General features: G+C 45.5%; 1 protein-coding gene across 4 annotated transcripts; it reads left to right on the top strand.

Moving 5' to 3' along the window:
* The first annotated feature begins 344 nt into the window (after nt 1–344).
* Nucleotides 345–24,649, top strand: SLC19A3 (solute carrier family 19 member 3). 4 transcript variants are annotated; one of them, XM_053304815.1, is made up of 6 exons: nt 345–503; nt 4,412–4,572; nt 8,059–8,875; nt 11,338–11,530; nt 14,542–14,683; nt 23,540–24,649. In XM_053304815.1, exons 2-6 carry the CDS (start codon nt 4,423–4,425, stop codon nt 23,702–23,704), a joined length of 1,467 nt encoding a protein of 488 aa, XP_053160790.1. In that variant the 5' UTR covers nt 345–503; nt 4,412–4,422; the 3' UTR covers nt 23,705–24,649. The 4 variants fall into 4 exon arrangements, with proteins under 4 accessions (XP_053160790.1, XP_053160791.1, XP_053160793.1 ...); XM_053304816.1 differs by lacking the exon at nt 345–503 and adding an exon at nt 3,221–3,292; XM_053304818.1 differs by lacking the exons at nt 345–503; nt 4,412–4,572 and adding an exon at nt 6,167–6,541.
* The last annotated feature ends 487 nt before the right edge of the window (nt 24,650–25,136 follow it).

Genomic DNA, 25,136 nt, shown 5'->3' with positions numbered 1-25,136 from the left:
TTGAATTAACCATTAGCCAGAATCTTATAGCATTTTCCTTATGCTTTTCCTGATTGTGTACTGCTGATCTTAGATTACATAGTTCTCCTTATTCCCTCAAAACCATTTGGTTGCTATAAAAGTGTATAGTTGTTCTTAGCCTTATTAATTGTGCACCCACACAACTGATTTTGAAAAATGCATTCAAGGAGCTTTAGAATGCCAGAAGTTGAAGGGGGCAATGAAATCACTTTACTCATCTAAGCCATAGAACAACGTTTGCTTTAAGTCCACTTCCTTGCAGGTGGGCATATATGCCCCTCCCCCATTTGTGTCTTGTACTTTGCTTTGTTGTAGAACAGCAGGCATTTTTTTTTGTTTCCGTTTGATAAGAATGTGTGGGAGTGTATCATGTATTTTTAAAAAGATAAGTTAAGACCATTCGAATACTATCTGGAGATACTTACTGGGTGTTCTACTGGAACCTTCAGAATTTTGGAGGAAAGTCACAGCTGGCTAAATAGGTAAGAGGAATTTCCTCTGAAACTTCTGAGAAAGGCTTGTGTGGCTCTCCAGCAAGAACAGTTGAAATCTTTGGAAGGATGTTTCTAAAGAAGTGTAGAAAGTCAGAACAGTTCAGGTCTCTCTAGGGTTGTTTAACATCCACTGTAACAGATATGGTAGATTCCATTGTTCTGGATTCTTTAGTAGATGAAGTCAGAACAAAAAGCAGGGTGTTGACAAGCACATTAATAGAAACTTTACAGGCATGCTTGTGCACAACCACAGACATTTATATGTATGAATGTGTGATATTTAAATTTGCTTGCCCTGTGCTTGGAAGTAACCTGATAGTGCAAGAATTGCTTCCAGCTCATACTTCAACGATTCAAAAAATCCTCAGAGGGGAGAGCATATGGGCAGAGCATGACTATTTTGTTTGAACTTTCTATGTTCAAACAGGCTTACATAGCCAGCCAGGCATGCAGCACAGAACACAGCTTAGCAGCTAAAAAATCAGACATCACTAATTAAAATAGCCTATGCGTGCAATATTAACTAATTCAGGGAATGCAACAAGCAATAGGCGCTGTCAATTAGGGAAAACGGAAACACTGAGAGTCAAACAGACACCAGCAAGCTTTCCCAACAGCAGGCTTTATCGTGGGTTTTCTGCGAGGCTTTACTGCAAGTTCAAAGTTGCCCCCAAAAAGGAAGCAAAAAGTGGAATTTTTTTTACCCTGGATAGAAATCGGGCTACAATCTAACACGCAATGAAAAACCCGAATTTGTGTGAAGTGCTCCCTGATAGATCACAGAGACTTTGGGATAAATTTGGTCGATATGTGAATGTACATCTCCATTCTGAAGGAGATGTGAACTAAAAGTTGGGTGTGAAAAACTTCAAGGAATCTGTTTTCAGATTACTTAACCTTTCTTCCAGAGCAGCCACACTGGTTAGCGGGGGATGTTAATTTGACTGATGAAGCATGCTAGGGGATCCTCTCCACAACACCATATTCTAGATCAAAATTACATGCCCTGTCCCCAAGCACCCACCCTGGCCAACTGCGGTTAGTCCTGCTGGGCTAATACAGATAAGAAAATACTAAATACAAATAATACTGACTAAACAGAAAGAAAGAAAGATGAAAATGTTTGAATTTGAGAGAGGAGAGCTGGTCTTTTGGTAGCAAGCATGACCTGTCCCCATAGCTAAGCAGGGTCTGCCCTGGTTGCATATGAATGGGAGACTTGATGTGTGAGCACTGCAAGATATTCCCCTCAGGGGATCAAGCCGCTCTGGGAAGAGCAGAAGGTTCCAAGTTCCCTCCCTGGCTTCTCCAAGATAGGGCTGAGAGATATTCCTGCCTGTAACCTTGGAGAAGCTGCTGCCAGTCTGTGAAGACAATACTGAGCTAGATAGACCAATGGTCTGACTCAGTATATGGCAGTTTCCTATGTTCCTATGAACTGATGGCTCTTTCTCAGAGGCAAGTATTTTCTAGTATTTTTCTCAAGATTCTTCCATCTTCAATAAGATGAATGAATTTTGTTGACAATGCAAATATCTTGAGAATGCAGTGGTAAGTGCTAATTATCTGAACCAGAGTCAGTCCGGAGCTCTTGCCCCCCCCCCTTGTGTGCTGAGAGACCCTCATTGCACGCACACACCTTCATCCCCTAGCTTCTCAGGCATTGGCAAGCAGGCAGCAGTAATTCTTCATCCTCCCATTTTTGGGGCATGGAAAGAAGAGAAGCCACCACTCTCTCTGCCAAGTCCTTTTATCATAATTTCTTTCTCTCCAGTGTTTTCTCTCAAAAGCCCAAGCTTTACTTCAAATGCAGATGGTTTGACAGTGCAGGCAATGGTGGTGCCAGTCTGTCAGCTAGCTCATACCACCACTGCCACTGCAGAGGGGTGGGCTTCATGGGCAGGTGCAAGCCCTTTAGGTGGGTGTGGTCAGGAGTTCCTTCAGATCCGTGCCCATCCTGGCCCACTTAGGACAGTGGCCCTCATCTGTGCGGAGGGAGCCACAATTTCCTCTAAAAAATGATGCACACAGTACATATCATTTCAGAATGTAGCAGAGTTCCTAAATTAGATTTAAGAGTGTGAATTACTGCACTCTATAATTCCCTTCCTCATCCTTTTTTCCATCTTCTTCACATTTAGAATCTTTCAGATTGACCTCATCTATTTATACCAGAGATTAACCTGTTTTATCATATCTACTGAGTGAAATCAGGTGGCCACATACCTATTAGTTTGGAAGTATACAGGGTCACTCAGAAGTATGGTAGTGATTCTGAATGCTCCAGGGAGGACGCCCTAGATTTCCAGAAGAATATATGTTTGTTAAATTACAAGAAAAGGAATTATTTAAACAAACAAAAAATGTCACCTACCAGGTCTGTGGCCTTCCATGTGGCCTTCCAGGTGATCTTCCACCCTGGTTGCATATGAATGGGCAACTAGAAGTGTGTGCACTGTGAGATATTCCCCTTAGGGGATGGAGCTGCTCTGGGAAGAACAGAAGGTTCCAAGTTCCCTCCCTGGCTTCTCCAAGATAGGGCTGAGAGAGATTCCTGCCTGCAACCTTGGAGAAGCCACTGCCAGTCTGTGAAGACCATACTGAGCTAGATGGACCAATGGTCTGACTCAGTATATGGCAGCTTCCTATGTTCCTATGACCTACGGAATGTTAGGATTCTTGAGCCAGGATGTCAGTTGGTTAGCAAGAAGTGGAGAGCGGGGAATAGAGGGTGGGGAGAAAAGGGGAATTAGTTTGCTCAGTCTTGTACACTTATAGTAAGTATTCTGAAAGGGAGGACTGAGCTGGAAGGTGTATGTCACACAATCAGAAAAGCTCTGCAGTATACTGGGATGTTTCAAAGGGAGGAAATGCACATTTCCCCTTTCATACTTTCCAGAACCATGATACTTTTATTAATTACTTAATTAATTAAATTACATTTATAAACTGCCCCATCCAGAGGCTCTGGGCAGTAAAACCTTCAGGCTCAAGGCTGGTAGTCAGCCCTCAAACTGATTCTCTTGCACAATATAATAGCAATAGCAATAGCACTTACATTTATATACCGCTTTATAGCCGGAGCTCTCTAAGCGGTTTACAATGATTTAGCATATTGCCCCCAACATTCTGGGTACTCATTTTACTGACCTCGGAAGGATGGAAGGCCGAGTCAACCTTGAGCCCCTGGTCAGGATCGAACTTGTAACCTTCTGGTTACAGGGTGGCAGTTTTACCACTGCGCCACCAGGGGCTCATTATAATGCAGCCAGGGAGAGCTTCAAGGGAATGAGAAAGAAAAAAGCTCCATCACAGAAGGTTCCTCACCCAGTAGTGCCTGATCTCCTCCTCCCTCTGCAGCCCTTGCACCCTTCCCCACCTTCCAAAAGATCCTCCGACCCTCAGGGGAAGCTTTTTGGGAATGCAGGAAACAGATGTGGGGAACAGGGGGAGAGGAACTTCCCTTGAGCAAGCTTGCTCCTTATGCTCATGAAATGCACAACCCCAAAGGTCAGACTGGTCAGTAACTGTGCTCTGCTGGATTGTTAGGACAGGCCACAGATGAGATTCCAAAGTTCAACATTCCTCAGCTATCTTTTGGGAATACTGCAGGTATTCAAGCTGGTTACCATTCAATCTTAAACTGGAATGGCAGTGTCGTAATTATAGACTTTCCAAGTAGTCCTTTGTACACCTATCAAATACATAGAAGAAAGCACCAACTGCAGTTTTCCCTCAGATGTTCTCATTTTTACATACTTAAACATCTCTATTTGCCTTCCATTCATCAGGAAGGGTTCTCTTGCAAAACCACTCAAAGTTCACTTTGCAGAATAACCTTTTTCCCCACTGGAGAGCCTCTTCCATTGTTATGTATTCTCTCTTCTATATTTTAGCTGGCAGAACCATGGATTGTTGGAGAAAACTACAAAGCAGAAACTGGATTTTCCCCACCTTGATCCTTTGTATATATGGCTTCTTCTCCATGATGAGACCATCAGAACCTTTCCTTACACCTTATCTAACAGGACCTGATAAAAACTTGACCATCGATGAGGTACTTGCTCTGTATAGCTCTATAAAGTATTGGGTATGAAGAAATCATGAACTTGTTCAGAGATGTTCAGATACTGTGGTGGACTATGTGGCAGCACTAATCTGCCTATACAACATCACCCCAGCACACATTCCTGTTATCAACAATCAACCCAACATTCAAACTGCTAGCTGCTAATGTTGGAGTGAGCCCACCACACCTGCCAGCAATATTGTGAGGAGTCAGTGGAGTCCAGGTGTAAAGATTAACTGGGAAGGATGTATGTGATACTTCTGGGAGGGCCAGAATATGTTGCCTCTAGAGCCTAAGTTTCACATCTCCTAGCCAGGAGATGAAAGAAACCACTGAGAAAATAGTATGTATCTCCAATTTAGTACAGTGCTTGTAAAGGTAAGGTAAAGTGTGCTGTTGAGTCGGTGTCGACTCCTGGTGACCACAGAGCCCTGTGGTTGTCTTTGGTAGGATACAGGAGGGGTTTATCATTGCCATCTCCCACGCAGCATGAGATGATGCCTTTCAGCATCTTTCCTATATCGCTGCTGCCTGACATAGGTGTTTCCCGTAGTCTAGGAAACATACCAGTGGGGATTCGAACCAGTAATCTCTGGCTTGCTAATCAAGTCATTTCCCCACTGCAGCATTAGGTGGCTCATGGTGCCCGTACCAAGAGACTATCCTTTCTGGTATGAAAACATAAATACCACAGAGCTGAAGGAATTATATTTATTTAATGCCACATGAATATAGTGGCCAACATCCAGACTAACCCTCCACCAATGAACCCGTTTTCTATTGTGTGAGGGTGTGATTTTCAGTGATCTCTGCAGCTGCCTCTTGAAACTATTTCTGTCCATGTTGGTGTACTGCAGAGGGAGAGGGAGATCACCAAAAATATCCCTCCTCCCCTTTGTGCAACAGAAAATTCTGGCATATATTAGTGGAAGGTTCATCTGGATTTTGACTGTTGTATTAACAGGATAGTTCTGAGTCCATAGCGGGCAACATTCCATTAAGCTCCATTCTGAATCTAGTTAAAATAGCTACCTCTGTCCTGGATACATTACCACTACTTCCACAGGCTAAATGCAGACAAGTGGTGTAGGCCTCATCTTCAGCCCCTTGGTGACAGACCAGCAGAGAGCTTGTACTGTGGCAGGACCTCAGTATGGATAGATGCAGACAGTTAGGGGATTAGGGTTCTTGAGAGCTTCTCTCTGGCTGCATTCAGACATCGCATGAAACCAGAATTACACGTGGCTGAGTTTCATGTAACTGTGTGTCTGAATGCATGTAATCGCAGTTTAGACCCTAACTCAAACTGAGGTTTCAGTTACCAAACTCCAATTTGAACTCTCAGGCCGCATTCAGACATCACAGGAATTGGCTTAGGACTGCCGTTTGCAGTTAGCATTCTAAACTGGGGATCACATCGCAGACAATCCCCCATTCCCAGTTTGGGAAACTCCAGAGGCAGGTTAGAGTTCCCCCTCCCACTTTCTGGTCCTCCGAGCTTGGTTCCACCCACTTGTACTGCCATGCCAGTGCCAGGCTGTGGGCATGGCTTCACAGCTCCAGGAAATCGCTCACAGGGTGGTGGGGGGTGTTTTTACAGGTCCAGCACAGATCTACCACCTTGCAAGGATCACAGACTTCAAGCAATGCTCTCTGGTAGTGCTGCTGGCCCTTTAATTATAAGAGCAGCAGGGCCTGGTGTGCCTGTTGGCATGCAGAGAAAGTAGGAAGTGTGCAGGGAGGAGCATGGCATTCAGTCAGGGAACACACCTTGGAGTGCTGGGTAAGTTCTAGAGTGTAACCACTGTTAGTGCTGCTCTGAGCCGAATTCTCATTGGTCAGATAACCTGTACCACCATTATAGCAGTGGATGTATGCAGACAACATGACAACCCCTTCTAACAGAGGTTTAAAGTGGTGAAACTGAGGAGAAATCCCAGCTCCAAATTCCAGTTTGGTAAGTAAACTGAACTCCGTTGTTTGGTTGCAAAGCCGTGGTTGCATGCATTCAGACATTGCACGTAACTCGAGTTACAGGTTTGCCAGTAACCTGTAACTCTGGTTTTGTGTGATGTCTGAATGTAGCCTCAGTTTGAAGTGAGGTTCACTGCTCGGGCCTCAGGTTTGCAGCTGCCTCCATTATGTCTGAATGCAGAACTGGAGGCAGCCTTCCCTGGAACCGGAGTTGAGGGAAGGAAGTGCCTCCCTGTCTCCATCCTGATTGGCTGCCGCAGCTGTCCAATCAAAAGAGGAAGTCTGGCAGCCAGCTCCCCCCTCCTCTCTGTAGTCTCACAGACTTATGTCTGAATTCAGGCAGGTAAGTACATGGGGGAGGGGTGCAGGTGGAGCAGAACCTGGACCTTTGGTTCTGTGTTATGTCTGAATGCAGCCTCTGTCTTAAGCCAGTTCAAGCATAATTTTAGAGTAGTAGTCACCAAACTATGCTTCCTTGTGGGTGGACTTCACCACTAGTACCATTTGTAAATAACCATGCGGTTCAGTGCTCTGGTATGGAATGCCCTCATAACAGCAGCGGCAGCACCTCCTAGGAGGGTGTGATGATGGCATTCCACACGATTACACTAAATCAGAGAGTTCACTAGGCTCATTCAGACTTCATGAGTGCTGCTGTGATCACAGTTACAGCTCCCAAAACAGGGAGAAGTTCCTGCCCCGGAGACTGTCACTCACCTGCTTGAGCTGAGCGCTCATGGCTTACAGCATTATTTTTGTGAAAGGGGAATTGCTATAACCGTGATGCCCGGCACTTACATCACCTGGAACACCTGAGGCTGCTGCTCACGGAAGCACCGGCCACCACAGCTACATCACTTCCCTCTCCACATTAACAGCACTGTAAGAGTGAGCGCTCAGCTTGAGGGGGTGAGTGACAGCTCGAGGGCGGGACTTCTTCCCTGCTTTGAGAGCTGTTAACCATGAGCGCAGCAGCGCTCACAAATATCTAAATGAGCCTATAGTTAATGAGAGGCCATCAATGTGGATCTCTGCTTATGTCAAAGTGTGGCTTGCCTTTCAGAGGAGGCTGCTGTGTAGCTATTATTATTAGACCTCAGCTGCAGGTAGGTTGACATGCGATGGGATGATCAGGGGAATATAGGCAAGAGAGCTGGCCTTTGCTGGCAGCTAGCGTATCTTTTCCTCATGGACTGGGTTTCTACCCCTCTTCTGCCCTGACAATTGCAACTCTCCCCAGTTTCTTCACAATCTCGTAGGATTCCTTTCTGAGGGCACGAGTTCTTTTAATTCTTTCTTGAAAGGAAAATGGATCCTCTGGGAGTTAACATTAGAAAATTTTCTAGCCAACACAATTTGTACACATGTCAGATGATGGTTGCACTAATATTATGGACACCGATTGTTTATTAATTCATTCACTGAAATTTGGAGACCACCCCAAACTTTCAACTTATATTTTTAGAAGCTCAGTATTAACAGGATTCTTTTTTCTTTCAGGTAACGCAACATGTTTTTCCAGTTTGGACATATTCCTACTTGGCTCTGCTGTTTCCTGTGCTCCTGATTACAGACTATGTACGCTATAAGCCTGTCATTATCCTCCAGGGAATGAGCTTTATTATTACATGGTTGTTGCTTTTATTTGCATATGGCGTGATGGCCATGCAACTGGTGGAGTTTTTCTATGGAATGGCAACTGCCACAGAGGTTGCCTATTATGCCTACATATACAGTGTTGTGAGTGCCGAGCATTACCAGAAAGTCACAGGATATTGCAGAAGCATCACACTGGTGGCAACCACTGTGGGCTCCTTGTTGGGGCAACTTTTAGTCTCTTTTGCCCATGTGTCTTATTTCTATCTGAATGCCATCACAATGGCTTCTGTCTCTGTGGCATTTATTGCTTCATTTTTTCTGCCCATGCCTCAAAAAACTATGTTCTTTCATAGAAAGTCTTCCTCAGAAACTTCCTGTGGACCAGCAAATAAGCATCCACCAAATGCATCAAGCCAGCCAAACGACCAACAGGACAACATTGGAACAGCATCGGTCAGCTTTCAAGACTTACTTGAATGCCAGCTCTCCAAAGTACCAGATCAGAATAGCTTTCTGTTGGTGCTTGTGCAACTGTGTAAGGACTTGAAGGAATGCTACACCACCAAGAAGCTCCTCTACTGGTCAATATGGTGGGCATTAGCCACAGCAGGTTTTAACCAGATTCTGAATTATGTCCAAGTGCTATGGGAAGCTAAAGCACCTTCTCATAATTCTGAAGTGTATAACGGAGCAGTTGAAGCACTAGCAACATTCTTGAGTAAGTGGTAATTTAAAAATCCATTAGAACGCACTTGAGAAGACACTGATATTCAGAGTCTGAAGGAGGGCAAGTATCTGTGCCATTGTCCATCCCCTTGTTAAAGATTTAGAGGAGCCATGTGCTCCAGTAAAGGAAAGCAGCAAGCATAACCTCTAAATAATCAAACAACACTAAAAACAGTTTCACACAATAATTGGTCATTGCTGCAGGAGATGGCTGCTGTTCAGTGACAAAAACCAAATTAAAACCATCCACTCTGATGCACTTAATCTGCAGAGAAAAGCAGCTCAGATCTACCAGGGATGACAGTTTGATTTCTCTGGTCCAATAGCTCTGGGAACTATGCACATCTGCACATACCATAGACATTATCTGGCATGAGTCTTGATATTTGAACTCTGACATGAATCTAGGAAGCTGCCTTATACTGAGTCAAATCATCAATCCATCTAGCTCAGTACCACCTCTACTAGTTGGCAGTGGCTCTCCAAGGATTCAGGCAGGAGTCTTTCCCAACCCTACCTGGAGATGCCAGGGATTCAACTGAGGACTTGTTTGCATGCAGAACAGATGCTCTGCCACTGAGATATGGCCCCATTCCCAAAGGGGAAAATCTTACAGCAGACAGCACTCACATGTAGTCACCTATCCCAAGGTGAGCCCTGCTTAACCTCTTCTCTTCATTGTAAGGACAATGGCTTAGAAATTACTCGATTTTCAGCCTCATTTAAACATTTGCAATATGTAAGCAATCTATATATTTTTGAAGTAAAATAAGCCATAGCCCAGTTTCTAAAAAGCTGCACAACTTCATTAAAAAAAATCTTTATAGAAAGTAATGGTTGTGCATGTAAATAAAAACTTGGTAACCTCATTTAGTAAAGTTAGGTAACTTAAGAGTAAATCCTGAGTAGATGATACTGGTGGTTTTTATTCTCCAACTTTAACAGATTGAACAATTCATTTATTTTGAAGGAATTGCAGCTTTTATTATTAAATGCCACATAACAGAATCAGAGCAGAAAGAGCTTTAAAGGATATCTTTTTGTTTGTGTTTGCAGGCAGAATCATCTTAGCTTTCTTGCACGGTCAATTAAGAAAATTGCTAGATGAAAAGGGCTTCTGATGTTCATTGACAGCCTATGGCAGTTTTTATGCTGCAAGTGTAGAATGCCACTACCTATTATAAACAGAGACTTGGAAGCAGGACCTTATTGCATCTATGCTGCATCAGTTCCACTAGCTCTCCTTGTTATTCTGAATCAAATATAAAGTGCTGGTTTTGATATTTGAAGTTATTCAGAGTTTTGAACTAACCTAAATAATATAGCCTCTCCCAATATTAGCCCACGCATCAGATGCAGCTGGCAGATCAGGTGCTGCCTTTCTTCAAGAAGTTGGAACATGAACAAGTACAGGGCCTTTTCGGTTGTAGCACCTAGGTTTTGAAATAAATGTCTGGTAGAAGCCTCTTTACCTATTGTAAGGGCTGTAAACCATTTTAGTTCCATCCATGCATAGCTGCCTGAAGTTAGTGAGCAGGTGGTTGTACGTTTATGATCATCTTGCTGGCTCTATTTTGTATCAGTGGTGTTAATTGTCTTTTTACATTTTGTGAGCTGCTTTAAGCACTTAGAAAAGCAGCACAGAAGTGTTTAGAAACAACAGTGCCAGCTCCAGGCTTTGGAGGATGCTCAGGCAAGACACTCTCAACAGGTTGTCTCTTAAGAGGAGCCCCCTTCCTCCTTGCTGCCAACTGCTGTGAGCAAGTGAGCTGATAATGATGCTGTTGCTCCTGCCCACCATCACTGTCTGCACCCTTCTCAAGGAATGAGCTGGCAGTGGCGTGGGGTGGGGTGGGGGTGGGAGCAGTAGCGCCTCCCCTTAACTGCCAAAATGTATTCACTCGCCCCCCCTCTCTGTGACAGAAGGAACAGGCAGGTGGGTTCGTGTGCAGATGGCAGCAATGAGCAGCAGCAGGGACCAGGCGTTCTCTGTGGTGGGCCCCTTGCAGAGAGGTGTGGGTCTCAGTAGGTGCCTGACCAGATCAACCTCTAAAACCAGCCTTTGTGGGAAATAGAAAAATAATAAATATCAGAACACTTTAATACAGGGGTCCCTAAAAGTGGTTGGACTACAACTCCCATCATCCCCAGCCACAATGGTCCAACTTAACACAGTGGAGCTGGTTAGTGCAATTGTAAGCCCTTTGGTTCTATACATTAGGTGCTGTTCAGTAGGCTTTGGCTGATGTAGGCTCTGAGCACATGAAACTCCTACCACAATAATTTCCTGGTCTTTAAGACTCATTTTTTTTACAACAGACAGCTCCTCAAGAATTATGTTTGTGTCTCAACATGGCTATTTAGATAGATGCATATTTGTTCTTTTAAACTCATTTTGGTGGGTCTTGTGACTTTGCAAAGTAGAACAAGCCTAAAATTCATCTCTATTCCTAGGTTCAATCACATCACTGGCTGTGGGTTACATTAAAGTGAACTGGGATCTAACAGGGGAGCTGGCATTGGGAATCTTCTCTGCACTGGATGCTGGCACACTCTTTTTGATGCATTTTACCAGGGACATCTGGGTCTGCTATGGTGCCTATCTCATTTTTAAGGCTTGTTACATGTTCCTTATAACAATAGCAACGTAAGTATATCTAGGACTAGGCCTGGCATCAGGGGTCAGCCAACGTGGGCACTGGCTGGGGGTCTAGGGCCATCAGAGCTCCCACAGGTCCTGCTCAGTCTCCAACTTTGTGCAGAAATAGAAAAAAGACAGCAGCTGCCCGAAAATCCGCTACCACCACTACCATCACCAAAGCAGACCTCCCTAAAGCTCTTGTGGCAGCTTACCTTGGTGATGGGGCCAGCAATAGGCTGGAACATTCCTTGGCAGCCATGCTGGTGGCCACCATATTTTGTATCAATAAGGCAATGCCCTCCATTGCTGCACTGTAGTAATGCAGTAAAAGCAAGGGCAGGGACATTGCATTATTGGTATGTGGGGGGAAAAGAAATGGCAGCCACTAGTACAGTTGCTGTGGAGTGCTCTGGGCCACTGGTGCCACTGCCCCCATTGCTAAGGTATGCTACCACCAGGGCTTTGGGCTGGCTCAAGAGGGCTCCTTGGGAAAATGCCTTGGTGGGCCCCCTGGCCAAGGGCCCCCTCAAACCTAGAGCCAGTCCTGTCTAGGAGGACCTATGTTAATGGTGGTGTTTTTGGTTAATTCATTCCTTGATCCAGGCCAGCTTTTGAATGGGGCTTTAGTTACTTGTATTCCAGTCCTAGAGTGGAGGTGGGGCTAACAAACAGCCAGCCCCAAGACACCGAAGGCAGACAGCATTTGCCTCTCTGTATATAGTATCTAGTTCATTTAACTGTTAATATTCATGATTCAAGTCCTCTGCCTTGTCCTTGCATACCACAACTCTTTCCCTTGGATTCTACACGAATGTACCACTTCAGTCCTGTTTGAGCCATTCCCTAGGGGAAAGGTTACACACAACCAGAGGCACAGAGGGAGGACGAAGTGGGGAGAGCAGGTTGAAAGGCTTGTGCCAAGGCACACAAAACTACTGAGAGGAAAAGACAGAAAGCTTACCCATTTCTCTGTTAGCTGCCATTGCAGCTACAGCCAGCCCAGGCACAGTTTCTCTAGGCCCAGACAAATTTGTAACATAGCCCCCTCCCCCATGAAGGGACTTTTGGAAACTTGGAGCATTGATGGGCAGCGTTTGTTTCTAGCTGCCCAAGTTGCATGTATAGGTAGATCCAGCAGAACAGCATGTGTGCCTTTCATTATGCATAAGTGACAAAATGCTCCTTGGATACTGTTGCCTGTCTCTGGTGTTGCGGATCTAGTGTCAGTTGTTTTTTCTTTCTTTCATATACCCATGAAACTAGAGCCTCATTTCCCAACATATGTTCTGGGGTCCATAACTCCTATCAACAGCACTAGCTCCCACTGTTTGTAGATGCCACACAATCACGATCCGTATCCCTCCTTCCCATTGGTTAGTGGATGGGCTACCTCGGGGATGCCTTCAAAAGGTAGCGGGCATTCCCCCCAAAATATTTCCTGCTCCCCTCTCCACCAGACTAGAACTTTACAGCAAAGTGTCAGACAAAACAGTCTTATTATACCATGGTCCTATAGCTTGAATTAATTATTTAAAAGGCTTCTGTTGTTTAAAGAAGCCTCATTCACCCAGTCCTCTAGCCCAGTACAAGCAGCAGAAGCTAGTGCAGCAAGGTATGCGAGAGACTTCTCCAATACCACAGGAGTCAGATCAGCCCTTTAGCATCCTTCCTGGCCAGGAACTGGGCTAGGTGAGACGACCATGTGTGCAGCAGGGAGCAGGGTCATCTTCCCTGAAGATTTCAGTTGGCCTGTTACTGAGCTTTCTCCCCACCCCACATGGTCTCCCCACTCCCCCACAGGAAGAGAAAACCAGCCTGGAAAGCAGACTGGAACAGCCTAATAATCCAAAGAGACAGCATTTTCTAAGAGGAATTTGGCTCATCTTCAGTATAATTTTGAAATTTTCATGTAAGCGTTGTTAATAAGGTAGACAAGCAACTTTAATTACTTTACCTCTGGATTTAATGCATATTTAAATCCATAACATGTATTTAAATTATGCATATTTAATGCATAGCAAAATCCTCACTCCCCTAATCATGTTATTTGCCAGACTTGTTCTAGAGTTGCCCCTGAAGCCTTGTTGGCTCTACCTGCTGTGCATAGTAAATGCCAGCAGGAAATAAGGAATTCTGGGATCTGTGGCTCCTGAGAGAAGTGTGCCACCCTCTCCCACATGACAAAACCTAGAGTTAGCACACTCTTGGTGTATGTATAAGTGCAAGTATGTTATTTGTGCTTTTCAAACCCAGCTATCAACTGGCTCCGACAAATCTCATAATATCTAGATACGAACTCTGATACAGAGGAAATAAGTTGGCATGACCTAAAATTAGGCTCTTTTTCCTCATTGTAATGGGTGTGCATCAGAGGGTAGAGCCATTTGGTTCAAAAGGCCTTGTGTCTAGCAGCTTTGGATATCTTGGTATGTGGTATGTAAATTTAACCAAAAAACCCCCAAGATTAGTCCCTTTCGCCACATGCTTCGGCTCTGCTGCCATGCCCCTGTTGTGACCACAAAGGTAAGTTTAAGTCAGCCATGAATTGAATGCAAGCTATGTTTGCAGTATTTATGCACATATTTAACACCACAGCTTCTGTGGGAGTGACCCCATCATACCAAATGTTGCATGTTTCTTTTGGTCATTCACTGATAGCCTGCATTTCCTCAGAAATCCCATTGCTATCAGCTGTATGAATCATATAAAGGGGTTTGGGAAAGAAAGCAAATACAAAAGATAGACATATTACCCATAAGTTATTGTGAACCCGTGACCTATACCATACTAATGAGAAGACTTAATGAACACATTAATATGCTTAGTTGAAGAAACTCAACCCATTTTGTCCCTGTAGCCTTTTACAATGCTTTGGTAAAATGTTTTCACATCTATAACTCCCAATAAAATTGAGCAAGCTTCCCATCCCCTCCCATAAGGAAAGATTGGTAAGGGAAAGTAAAACTACAACTGTAGGTGTTAGAATGTCCGAATTTTAACCAATGTTTAAATCTTAGATTTCAGATTGCAGTCAACCTCAGCATGGAACGTTATGCCTTAATGTTCGGATTCAACAACTTTGTCGCACTGCTAATTCAGACTATTGTGACAGTTACAGTGGTGGATTCCAAAGGTCTGGGACTTGGCATCAAGACTCAGGTCAGTTTGTTGCTCTTACATCATGTTGCTAATTCCATAACTTTAAAGAAATTTCCATCTGTTCAGATGCCACACTCAAATGAAGTCAGTGGGCTCAAGGATACCTAAACATGTGTTGGATTATTATTATTATTATTATTATTACATTTATATCCCGCTCTTCCTCCAAGGAGCCCAGAGCAGTGTACTACATACTTGAGTTTCTCTTTCACAACAACCCTGTGAAGTAGTTTAGGCTGAGAGAGAAGTGACTGGCCCAGAGTCACCTAGCTAGTTTCATGGCTGAATGGGGATTTGAACTCGGGTCTCCCCGGTCCTAGTCCAGCACTCTAACCACTACACCACGCTGGATTGTGGCACTGTGGTTCTAAACAATGGGGCTGTCAATTGTGTCACACTGGCATACCCTCTGGTGTTGAAGGCATATCCTTCATGACATCAGCCAGCCTCTGACAAATCTAACTGCTGGAACACTCCTGCTGTCTTGGCAGAGCTCTGTGACATCTGACATGTCTGTGGGACCAGCCCAGCCCTGGGCTCCCCCTGCACTTTCCTTCATCCTCTCCTGTACCTAGGACCCAGGTGGGGGCAGGATACAGGCTGTGCGGTGACCTCATCACTCCATAGGGAACACTCCAACAGCCACCTTACCTTTGGGTACAGCTTCTGTTTAAAAAGCACATTTTGGCATTCAAAATTCCATTTTAAGTCCGCAAGTGACTTTGGCCTCAGAAAAGGAGAAGAAAAACTCTACAAATCTCAGAGCCACCCATGCCACTTTTTCCCTCATGCATACACATTCTCTGTGTGAACCTCTCTGAGCCATTTTTGGAAGGGCGGTATAGAAATCAAATTAATAAGTAATAAATAATAATAATAAAACTGGCAAAAGAGATTCTCAAAGGTTAAATATACTTTTGAAACATGATAAATTGTAAGATTGCTAACTATTAGCTAGCTCTTCACCTCTCTCACTCAGCTCTATTGCTGCATTTTCAGAATATTGCCTTTATATCTGTGTGCATGCACACATTTACTCTCCCCATTGACTCATGATATTCGGCACGTTGGAGAGGCCTTCTCAACTGTCTGTTCTTTTATGCCAGCTTGGTGACCATTCACTACTAGATACATTCAAGAGTAGAATATGCCAAAATATCCAAGAGAAGGTAACACACTGAGCATGATAACCTGTGTCCTAAAAATATAATATGCATACATAATGATCATACAAAGCTGCCATATACAGAGTCATAGTGCTCACACATGTGGTCTCCCATTCAAATGCAACCAGGGCAGACCCTGCTTGCAAAGGGGACGATTCATGCTTGCTGCCACAAGACCAGCTCTCCTCCCACTTACTTGAGAGTAAGCCCCATTGAACAGAGGTGAAACTTACTTTTGCACAGGATATACTGTAAAAGTACAATATACAGTAAAGTTAGATACAAGTAATCAAAAAGGTAATCAGATTGACTTCATCTGAAAACCTAATCATCTTTAGGAAAATATATAATAAATACCAGCATTAACATATCTTACAGAGCTCACACATGTAGTCTCTGATTCAAATGCAAACCAGGGTAGACCCAGCTTCGCTAAGTGGACAATTCATGCTTACTGCCACAAGCCCAGCTCTCCTCCCATAGACCAGGTGGTCAAGTAGTCCTTGGATATCACATTCTAAATATTAGGAAGACCAGCAGATGACAGCTTTATGGCAACTTAAATAACTATTTAGCCATAACTAAATAGTGAATAAGGTGAACTATAGGATCAGCAATTAATGGTGTGACCCTGGGAGTTTAAAAACCAGCAAAAGATAAAGCTTTGCTTCTCTGTATAACTTCAAATTACTGGGTAATTCTGGGTACAATGAATTCTGGGTACAATGCCTGAATTAATGTTAAGCAGTACAGAAGTTGATAAAACAGGATGGTCCGTTAATATATCACTTTATATTTTTATGGTAGTATAGATAAGCTGCCTCTTTCTGAATAATGAAAAGAAGGCGGCTTTTGATCCCTAATAATTCCTTGTCTATTAATTAGCAACTCCCAGGTAATACCCATTCAAATGTTCAAAGTGATCCTTGAGATCCTTGATTATTTTAAATTCTTGTACTGTTTTTTTCTTCTGTAAAATGTTTCTCTCTCTCTCTCTAAGCATTATCTTGCTCTACACTCAGGAACAAGATAATGTTAAGGGGTTTCCTCACAGGCTTTGGGTATTTAACTTGTGATAACAAATCAAGATATTACATCACCTGGTACAATCAAGAGCAGGTACAACATGACCTTAAAGAGAAGTCAACAATAAGAAAGGTTCACCTGTACTTTGCTATCAGTTATTAGCATTGCATCCAATGATATTATGGGGAACTGCTTATAATTCATAACTGAAAGTACTTAATGTCAGTATGTGTGTAGTGAGTAAGGTAAAGTGTGCTGTCATGTCAATTTTGACTCCTGGCACCCACAGAGCCCTGTGGTTGTCTTTGGTAGAATACAGGAGGGGTTTACCATTGCCTCCTCCCGCACAGTATGAGATGATGCCTTTCAGCAATTTCCTATATTGCTGCTGCCCGATACAGTACCAGTGGGGATTTGAACCGGCAACTTTCTGCTTGTTAGTCAAGCATTTCCCCGCTGTGCCACTTAGTTAGGGGTTAACAGCGCCCGGAAATCCACATGAGCCCTGTGATCTGTAGCCAGGCTGAGACCAATCAAATTCAAAAGGGGGTTTTCCCTCTCTTTTTGAGATGAGGGATCAATAGCTTAGTTTGCTTGAGAGCTGCTTTCTTTTTTTGGTGATTCAGTCTGTTTCAATTTCTAACTGTGAATCGCACCACAGATGCTGGTCAAACCACAGCCCGCCAACCTCCAGTTGCAGGAGAGGGGAGCCCCTCGCTGCTGCCTGGCCACTGAGGCCAATCCCTGCAAGCTCCACAGCCAGATTGTGGGCAAAGCATCACCACGGCAGAGCAGCCGCGATTGGACACAATCTCCAAGGGGGCATGCTGAGTGTGATTGTGCATTTTTGGAGTGGTCTGCCTGCTCTCAGCATATAAACGGCATGTCATGCCAGTGCCTCTTTTGACAGTGATGCCGTCGCCACCCCCCAAAGAGTCCTACACTCACATAGTCCTGCACAAGTACGAATATGGGGGTGGGGGGCATGGCGGGGTATTTCCCTGTTACTCAGGAAAGGGAGGGGAACATGAAGACATCCTAGGAGAGGATATGCAGATGAGAGAAGGCAAAGGATGCTGGGGGGTCTGTCCCACCTGGGATGATGTTGCAAGGGGTAACCTCAGCAAAGCAGTCCATGCCGACCCAAACAACATCCAGCTCCTCTACACTGGCAGCTTGCTGCCGGTGGGCTTGCCCTGGAGGAGCATGCGGCTGTGAGGGCGCTGGTCTACCCTCTCTGTGCTCACGAGTTGAGCCAACCCACCTAAGGGGGCTCCACTTGTATAGGGCCCCAACTCTCCATGATAGAGGACAGAACAGAATGTCTGCAAGTGCCCCCCTTTCCCTGTGAAGCCTTGTGCACACCCAAAAGGGGATTTTGACACTCCATGTTCCATGGACTGGCCACTTGCGCAGATGAGGGAGACACTGGGTTTAAACCCATTCAAAATTCCCAGGTCCAGGACTGCACCATATGTAGATCTGCCAACATAGAGATTTGTGGGAGAGGGGAGCCCCACACTTTCCAGCAGGGCATGGGCATGGGTGAACATGTCCACATGGGGGGACAGGCTGGCAGGAGCCATGCTTGACAGCAAATTTGCCACAGTCACCAAGACTAGAAGAGCAGTAGCTAGGTACCCATCCCCACCGCTTTCCCCAACACATCAACTTGGATCGATAGCAAGCCCAAGGGCCTGTTACTCTCATGAGAGATCTGTCCACAGAAGAAGGGGGTGTTTTGCCATCAGGCATCAGTAGAATTTTTGCTCGGCCATTCTCTTCCCTCTCCTCTGATGGCTCTTCTCATCTATCTATCTATCTATCTCATTATCTAAGGCGTACCCGTGGATAATCCTGTGCCTGGCAGCTCTCACAAGAGATCGCGAGCAGAAGCACCGTGGTGATTGGGCAGTGGAGGTTCTATATGCAGATGGGGGAGGGGCCTGTGGCATTGTGGTGATTGGGCAGTGGGGATTCCATATACAGATAGGGAGGAGCCTGTGATGGCTAAGGTAAGTTGGAATGCTACTGATCGGAAGATGTTCTTGATTGTAGAGGAGAGGAATCTATCTATCTATATTAAAAAAGGATAGTGGGCAGGGCTCATGAGGGAGGAAAGAACCCCTGCAGAAGGAGGTTGCTGTTAAAAGGAAGGGAGGAGTAGAAAGAGAAGGGAAGAGCGAGTGGAAGAGAGAGAAAGAGAGAAAAAGAAGGGTGGGAAAGAAAGAAGGGTGAGGGACGGGCCTGAGCCTGTCAGCGGCCTGAGGGGAACAAGCGGCCATGGCAGTGGAGGCAGCAAGGAAGGGCCCAGTCAACCACTGCTGCTGCTGCTCCTGTGGAGAGGAGCAGGGTTCAGGTGAGGGTGGGGAGGTCTTTGGGGATAGGGGGCTGCAGCTGGGCCAATAGGCACCAGCAGAGCGGCAGCCATGACCAAGAAAGGTGAGGGGGAGTGAGTAAAGGGATGGAGGAGTGACCAAGAGAGGTGAGGGGGATGGAAGCAACTGGAAGGAGGAGGAGCAGCAGGAGTGTGGCTCAGGTGAGGGTGGAGAGATCTCTGAGGTGAGGGGGGCTGTGGCAGGGGGTGAGGGGAGCAATCAAGTTGTAGTACACAGATGCTCTGTGCGGATTAAGCTAGTTAGTTATGTGGGGGGGGGGTCCCCATGACCTTATACTCATGATGGAGTGGTGCACACCAGATTGGGTGACTGTCTTCACAGTAGCGGGGCACTCTAAGACTGGAGCACTACTGACCCTATTGACTTGCCTTGCTTTGGGGGAGCGCAAGCCCCCAAAAGGGGAAGGGGCTGGGGCCAACCTTTCAGTGAAAGAAGCAGAACTTGGCTACTCAAGAATCCCTGCTTGGGGCAGCCTTTTAAATCTGGCCCCACCTCCCCAACTATTTTCTCTCTTCCTGGTGCTGTGAAGGGATGCCCTGCTCATGTGGCTTGCTGACAGCTAGCTATCCCTCTCATGAGAGGGCTAATACCCTGGGGAGGACCAACTGGTTGTTTGTCCCAGGTCTCCCTTTGGACTACATGCTCACAGCTCAAGCTAATCCCTCCATGGGGGCCCAACTTGCATGGGGTCCCCCAACTCTCAATGGCAAAAAATTAAACTAGAGTGCTGCAACACACACACACACACACACACACACACACACACACCCCACCACATCCTCATGAAGCTGTGTGGATTAGGGTTAAAAAACCCTTAGAGGATTTTGATGCCCCATGTGTCAGAGCCTGCCCACATGCACAGAAGGGGGAAACGCTGGGTGCATGGTACAATATGGTGTTGCACCATATGCATATCTGCCGGTGCGTGGATTCACAGGAGAGGGGAGCCTTGCCTCAGGACAGCAGTGTCACCATTTTGGGGTACAGGCAAGGGTCCACATGGGCAGATAGGCTGGTAGGGGGCATGCTCTGACAGCTACTTGGTAGCAGTCATCGGGACAGCACTTGCCTGTTGTCCCTGCAGCTTTCCCCTATAGAGCATCCTGGCTCGATTTTGAGCCTTGATGGCTTGGCACTCTCGTGAGAGAGTCGTCTGTGGGAGAATGTGTGATAAGTACATGAGTACCACCTAGTAAATGTGAAACTGTTCTTCACAGAAAGTTATGAGTAAGCCTAGAGACTGTTAATCCCGAAGGGACTGGACCCCCACTTCCCCAACCTTTCGGGGGGGGGGGGAGAAAAAATAACTTGGCTGCTCCATAATCCCTGCTTGGGGGTGTCTTTTGGACCCAACCCTGGGTGCATGCACATGCACACACCCCACTAAGTGTTCCTCTCCTGGCACTGTGATGGGGCACCCTGCTTATGTAGCCACCTGGAGTGTTTGTGCTTTTGAACATACATCACTGTAAGTGCCCATCCTGTCATCTTGTCCCCTTTCCCTCCCACTTGCCCAGCAAGGGGGGGAGCAAGGGACAGAGTGGGAAGAGGGAATGCCCCGAGAGGATGTCGAGCCTGCAATGGGACGTGGCGGCATCCCTGTTGCCAGGCAACTCCATAGCTGCATAGGTGACAGGAGGAACGGGGCTGGTTCTCCAAGAAGCCGCCAGCAAGAAGCGCCACTTGAACAGAGCATCCACATTCCTGGGCAGGTCTGTGACACTGCCTCTGATTGCAGTCTGAGGATCTCCGCAAAACCACGATTATGAGTTGGATGTAACGCTTTGGTGGACAAACCAGAGGTCTCAGCAGCGAACCGTTGTGCTAACCAAAGGTTCAGTTTGCAGTTAGGCGAGGCAAAGCAGAGCTCTCTTTAGCTGTGAAACTCTGGTTTCAACACATTTGGATGTACTGCAGTTCCAACCTCTGCCCCGTTTAACTCTGGTTTGGTCCTACACCTGAACTCAGCCTGTGTTAGGTTGTTTCTTTTTATTTTAGTGTGCCTGTGAATTCTACAATCTGATTTGTTTCTCCTATTACCAACTTTTATATTTTCTCAATCAAGTACACATAACTAAAAAACTCTTATATCAGAATGGTTTGGAGTGCTCTGTGGGAAAGGGAAGTTCCTCAGCACCATGTTAATGAGCCTTGGAGCCTGGCGGGGTGGGTGGGTGACCAATTGCCCCCATTCTGTGAGGGTTCTTCATTGATTCCAGTTGGATGGTTGGTGGTCTGGGTCTCCTAATTTATCCAGTCCAGGATACCCAAGGGGAGGGGGAGTAAGGAGCTTACCCTAAAGGAGAGTAAGCATTACCAGCCTGAAGAACCAATCCCTTTTGTGGGAGTCAATCCTTCAGTGACCCTGTAACCAGGGAGAGGTCTACCCATTGGGTCTGGAGTGCACCCTGCTTCAGTGTGTCATGGAGCTTGTAAAGCTATCTTAACAAGAACATTAATGATAACTGGGAGAAGGTGAAGATAGTGGTGGAATCAGTTCCTGACCTAACAATGGTGTTTGAGTGAGGACATGTATTTTGCTGAGCAAAACTAAGTGTCTGAAAATGCCAACGAGTTACTTTTTTATTGCATGCAGCTAGGCAGCCTCAAGTACTGCACCATAACAAAGAGCAGGATCAAGGAAGGGGGTAAACGCACAATAAATACATAGATAGGAGAGCTGCTAGGATTCATGTTTGCAACAGTTATTAATCTGTATCAAAAGAATATTCAATTCCTTTTAAAACTAGCTCAATATATACATTGCCGTGATCTCGAGCAAGACTCACTGCAATGCCGTTTTCTTGAATTAATTATAAAAGAACGGAATATTCCCTTGATAAGCTATTCATATTGAAATATCTTGGAAACGCCCATCATGGGAGCTCTTTTGTATGCATATCACATTGGTCCATCTAGCTCATTATTATCCACATTGACTGGCAGCGGCTCGCCAAGGTTTTAGGCAGGAGTCAGTCTCTCCCAGCCCTACCTGGAGATGCTTGGGGTTGAACCTGGGACCTTACCATGCTCTTCCACTGAGTTATGGCCCCATTCTCTCTAAGGGGAAGATCTTACAGAGTTCACATGCAGTCACCCATCCAAGTGGACCCTGCTTAGCAACAGCTGTCATGCTCACTACCATAAGACCAGCTCTCCTCCCCACCTTGCCCCTAGGAGAACTTCAAGTCTCTTTGTAACTGGTGGCTAAAGACAAAAGAAGAATCCAGCAATTCTTCTATAGCATTCTGCAGAAGAGTAGTCTTCCCTGTCATTGCACCACTGGAAATCTAGCCCAGCCATCCCTGCCATTTCTGCAGTCGTCGCCACACACCTCTTAGCCTATCTTCACAGCCATAAGGGCTAGAATTTTTTTTTTTTTAAAGGATGCTGAGGTTCTCTCCGCTGGATTGCACCTTTTCTGTTCTCCCGCAAAATGGGAAGCACACATGTGGTCTTGACAAAGAGTACATAGGAAGCTGCCTTATACAGAATCAGACCATTGGTCCATGTAACTCAGTATTGTCTACCCAGACTGGCAGCAGCTCCTCCAAGTTTACAGGCAGGAGTCTCTTTCAGCCCTGTCTTGGACATGCCAGGGAGGGAACTTGGAACTTTCTGCAGGCAAGCATGCAGGTGCTCTTCCCCGAGCAGCCCCATTCCCTAAGGGGAATAATTTACAGTGTGCATATGTAGTCTCCCATTCAAATGCAAACCAGGGTAGACCCTGCTTAGGCCAAAGGGACAATTCATACTTGCCACCACAAGACCAGGAAACATGTGGCCTATCTTGGAGATGCCGGGGGGGGGGGAGCTTGGAACCAAGAATAAAGGATCAGAAAAGACCATGTAACTCAAGAATGAAGGATTTACAAAACATTGCATGCACAGTACTTCAGTGTGGACCTTTAGTGGCACACTGCAGTCTGGATTGTGTTGTGCTCTTTCTATACTGGACCACTTGGATATTGGTTTCAACGAAATAGCAGCATACACAATTAACTTGGTATAATTGCAAATAACTTTTGACTATCTATCCGAACCATATGGTTTGTATAAATCCCTTGTGGTATGGACTGAGGCTATATGTATGCAAGAGCTGAAGGATGAAGTTATATAACAGCCAAGGATTCTGGAATTATGATTCTTCACTAACCAATGCTTAGACAAAGAATGTGTGGACGGACAAAGTGGTTGAAAAATTATACTTTATCACTAGAGACAAAGCTAAAATATTCACTATCTCCCCCTTTGCTTTTTTGCAGTTCCTAATATATGGCAGCTACTTTGCAGTTATATCTGGAATTTTCCTCATCAGAAGCATTTACACCATTATCTCAATGAAATGCCAAAAGTCTGAAAATCTTGCTGGAAATCCTCTAAGTACTGAGTTAAAAGAACAGAGTGAAAGTGGCTATGCAAAAGACTGACTCTTTGCACCATTAGTAGTTTGCCTTGAGTAGGGATGTGCATGAATGGCTTATGGGGGGGGGCGGGGGGCGGTGAGCTGTTCCCTTAAAAAGAAGGTCCTTACCTGCTCCGCCACCTTTCTTGCACAGCACTTGCCCTACCAAAGGCATTGCGCAGCTGCAGCGCTGTTCCCTGCAACCTATGTGCGATGTCAGCAGGCACATGGTGGCGCGCATGTGTGCCAAGGCTGAATACAGGCTGCAGGGAACAGCACCGCAGCTGCACTCAGCCTTTGGTAGAGCAAGCACTGTGCCCGGAAAAGTGGCAGGGCAGCAGTGGAGCAGCTAAGGACTGCTTTTAAGGGAACTCAGAGGTAGGAGCGAAACCACTGTAAGACAGTCTGAAAAGGTTTTTCTAATAAAATAAAAATCCAGCACACTTTTAATATCATCAAATTCTGCATATTTCTTTAGCATCACAGTACAATACTGATTACAATAATGCATCCATGCATCTCTACAGGGTACAGTATTTACTGAAAGTTTTCCTAAAAGACTTGATTTCCCAACCTAGGATTCAAAATGATACATGTTTCTGGCATGCTAAGGGACACTTTTAATGTTCTGACTGTAGGGGGCAGGATGGAGCTAGCTTTAAATTCCAGAGGGACTACTGTTTGAACTGGTCCATGGACCTGTGGGAAAATGATTCCTTTCTCAGACACTTCTTGGGGAAATTGAATTGAGGCTGTCAGGCTAACACAGGCCAGGGAGATGAAATGAAATCCAAAAGTTTAACTCCAAAAAAACCTTTGTTTCAGGGTGGTTATGCTGTGGGTCACCTGAGCTGTCTAGAAGGATATAGACACTGTTTAGTGCTAGACAACTGGTCATGTGTATTAAATATTTCTTTTCTAACATGTTTCTGATGGGTTTTCCTTAATAAACATCGTTATTCAAGATGCAGGATTGGGTTTGTGCTTCCTGGGATGATAGTCCAAGCATCTGTGATTTCAGGAGCAAACCCTTTTAGTACAAATCACAATTTTAGGGAAGTTTACCTGAACTTCAGGTTCCATTTCTAATTATGACATTTGTGTCATCAGGACCGACACATGCACACAGGCAACCTAGGTGGCCACAGAGTGCCAGGTTTTAAGGGGTGCTGGCCTCTGCCAGGTCAATTCACTAATGAGGGTGGCAGTAGAGAAGGTGATGAAGAGGGGGAGGGGGAGGGAGGAACGGAGGCAGCACTTGGTAGGGCTCAGTCTAGGCCATGGCAAATGTGTGCCCCAGTGGAGGCAGCAGTGGCAGCCTGGGGCATACAGTCTGTCCTCCTGCTGGCTGGCAGCTCTCGCCTGGCACAAGTAAGCCATGTGCTGGATGGAACCTCATGCCAGCTTGGCATTGAGGGGGGAGAGGTGGGCTGTGGTGGAGGAGGAGCTTGCCTCCA

Source organism: Hemicordylus capensis, chromosome 3 (genome assembly GCF_027244095.1).
Source record: "Hemicordylus capensis ecotype Gifberg chromosome 3, rHemCap1.1.pri, whole genome shotgun sequence".
NCBI classification, from domain to species: Eukaryota; Metazoa; Chordata; class Lepidosauria; order Squamata; family Cordylidae; genus Hemicordylus; species Hemicordylus capensis.
This window is presented reverse-complemented; position numbering and strand designations above follow the sequence as displayed.

Coding starts and splice junctions, on each gene's coding strand:
- SLC19A3 (XM_053304815.1), top strand. CDS start 4,423: ATGGATTGTTGGAGAAAACTACAAAGCAGAAACTGGATTTTCCCCACC. Junction 4,573..8,058: donor AAAACTTGACCATCGATGAG/GTACTTGCTCTG, acceptor TTTTTCTTTCAG/GTAACGCAACATGTTTTTCC. Junction 14,684..23,539: donor GACTTGGCATCAAGACTCAG/GTCAGTTTGTTG, acceptor GCTTTTTTGCAG/TTCCTAATATATGGCAGCTA.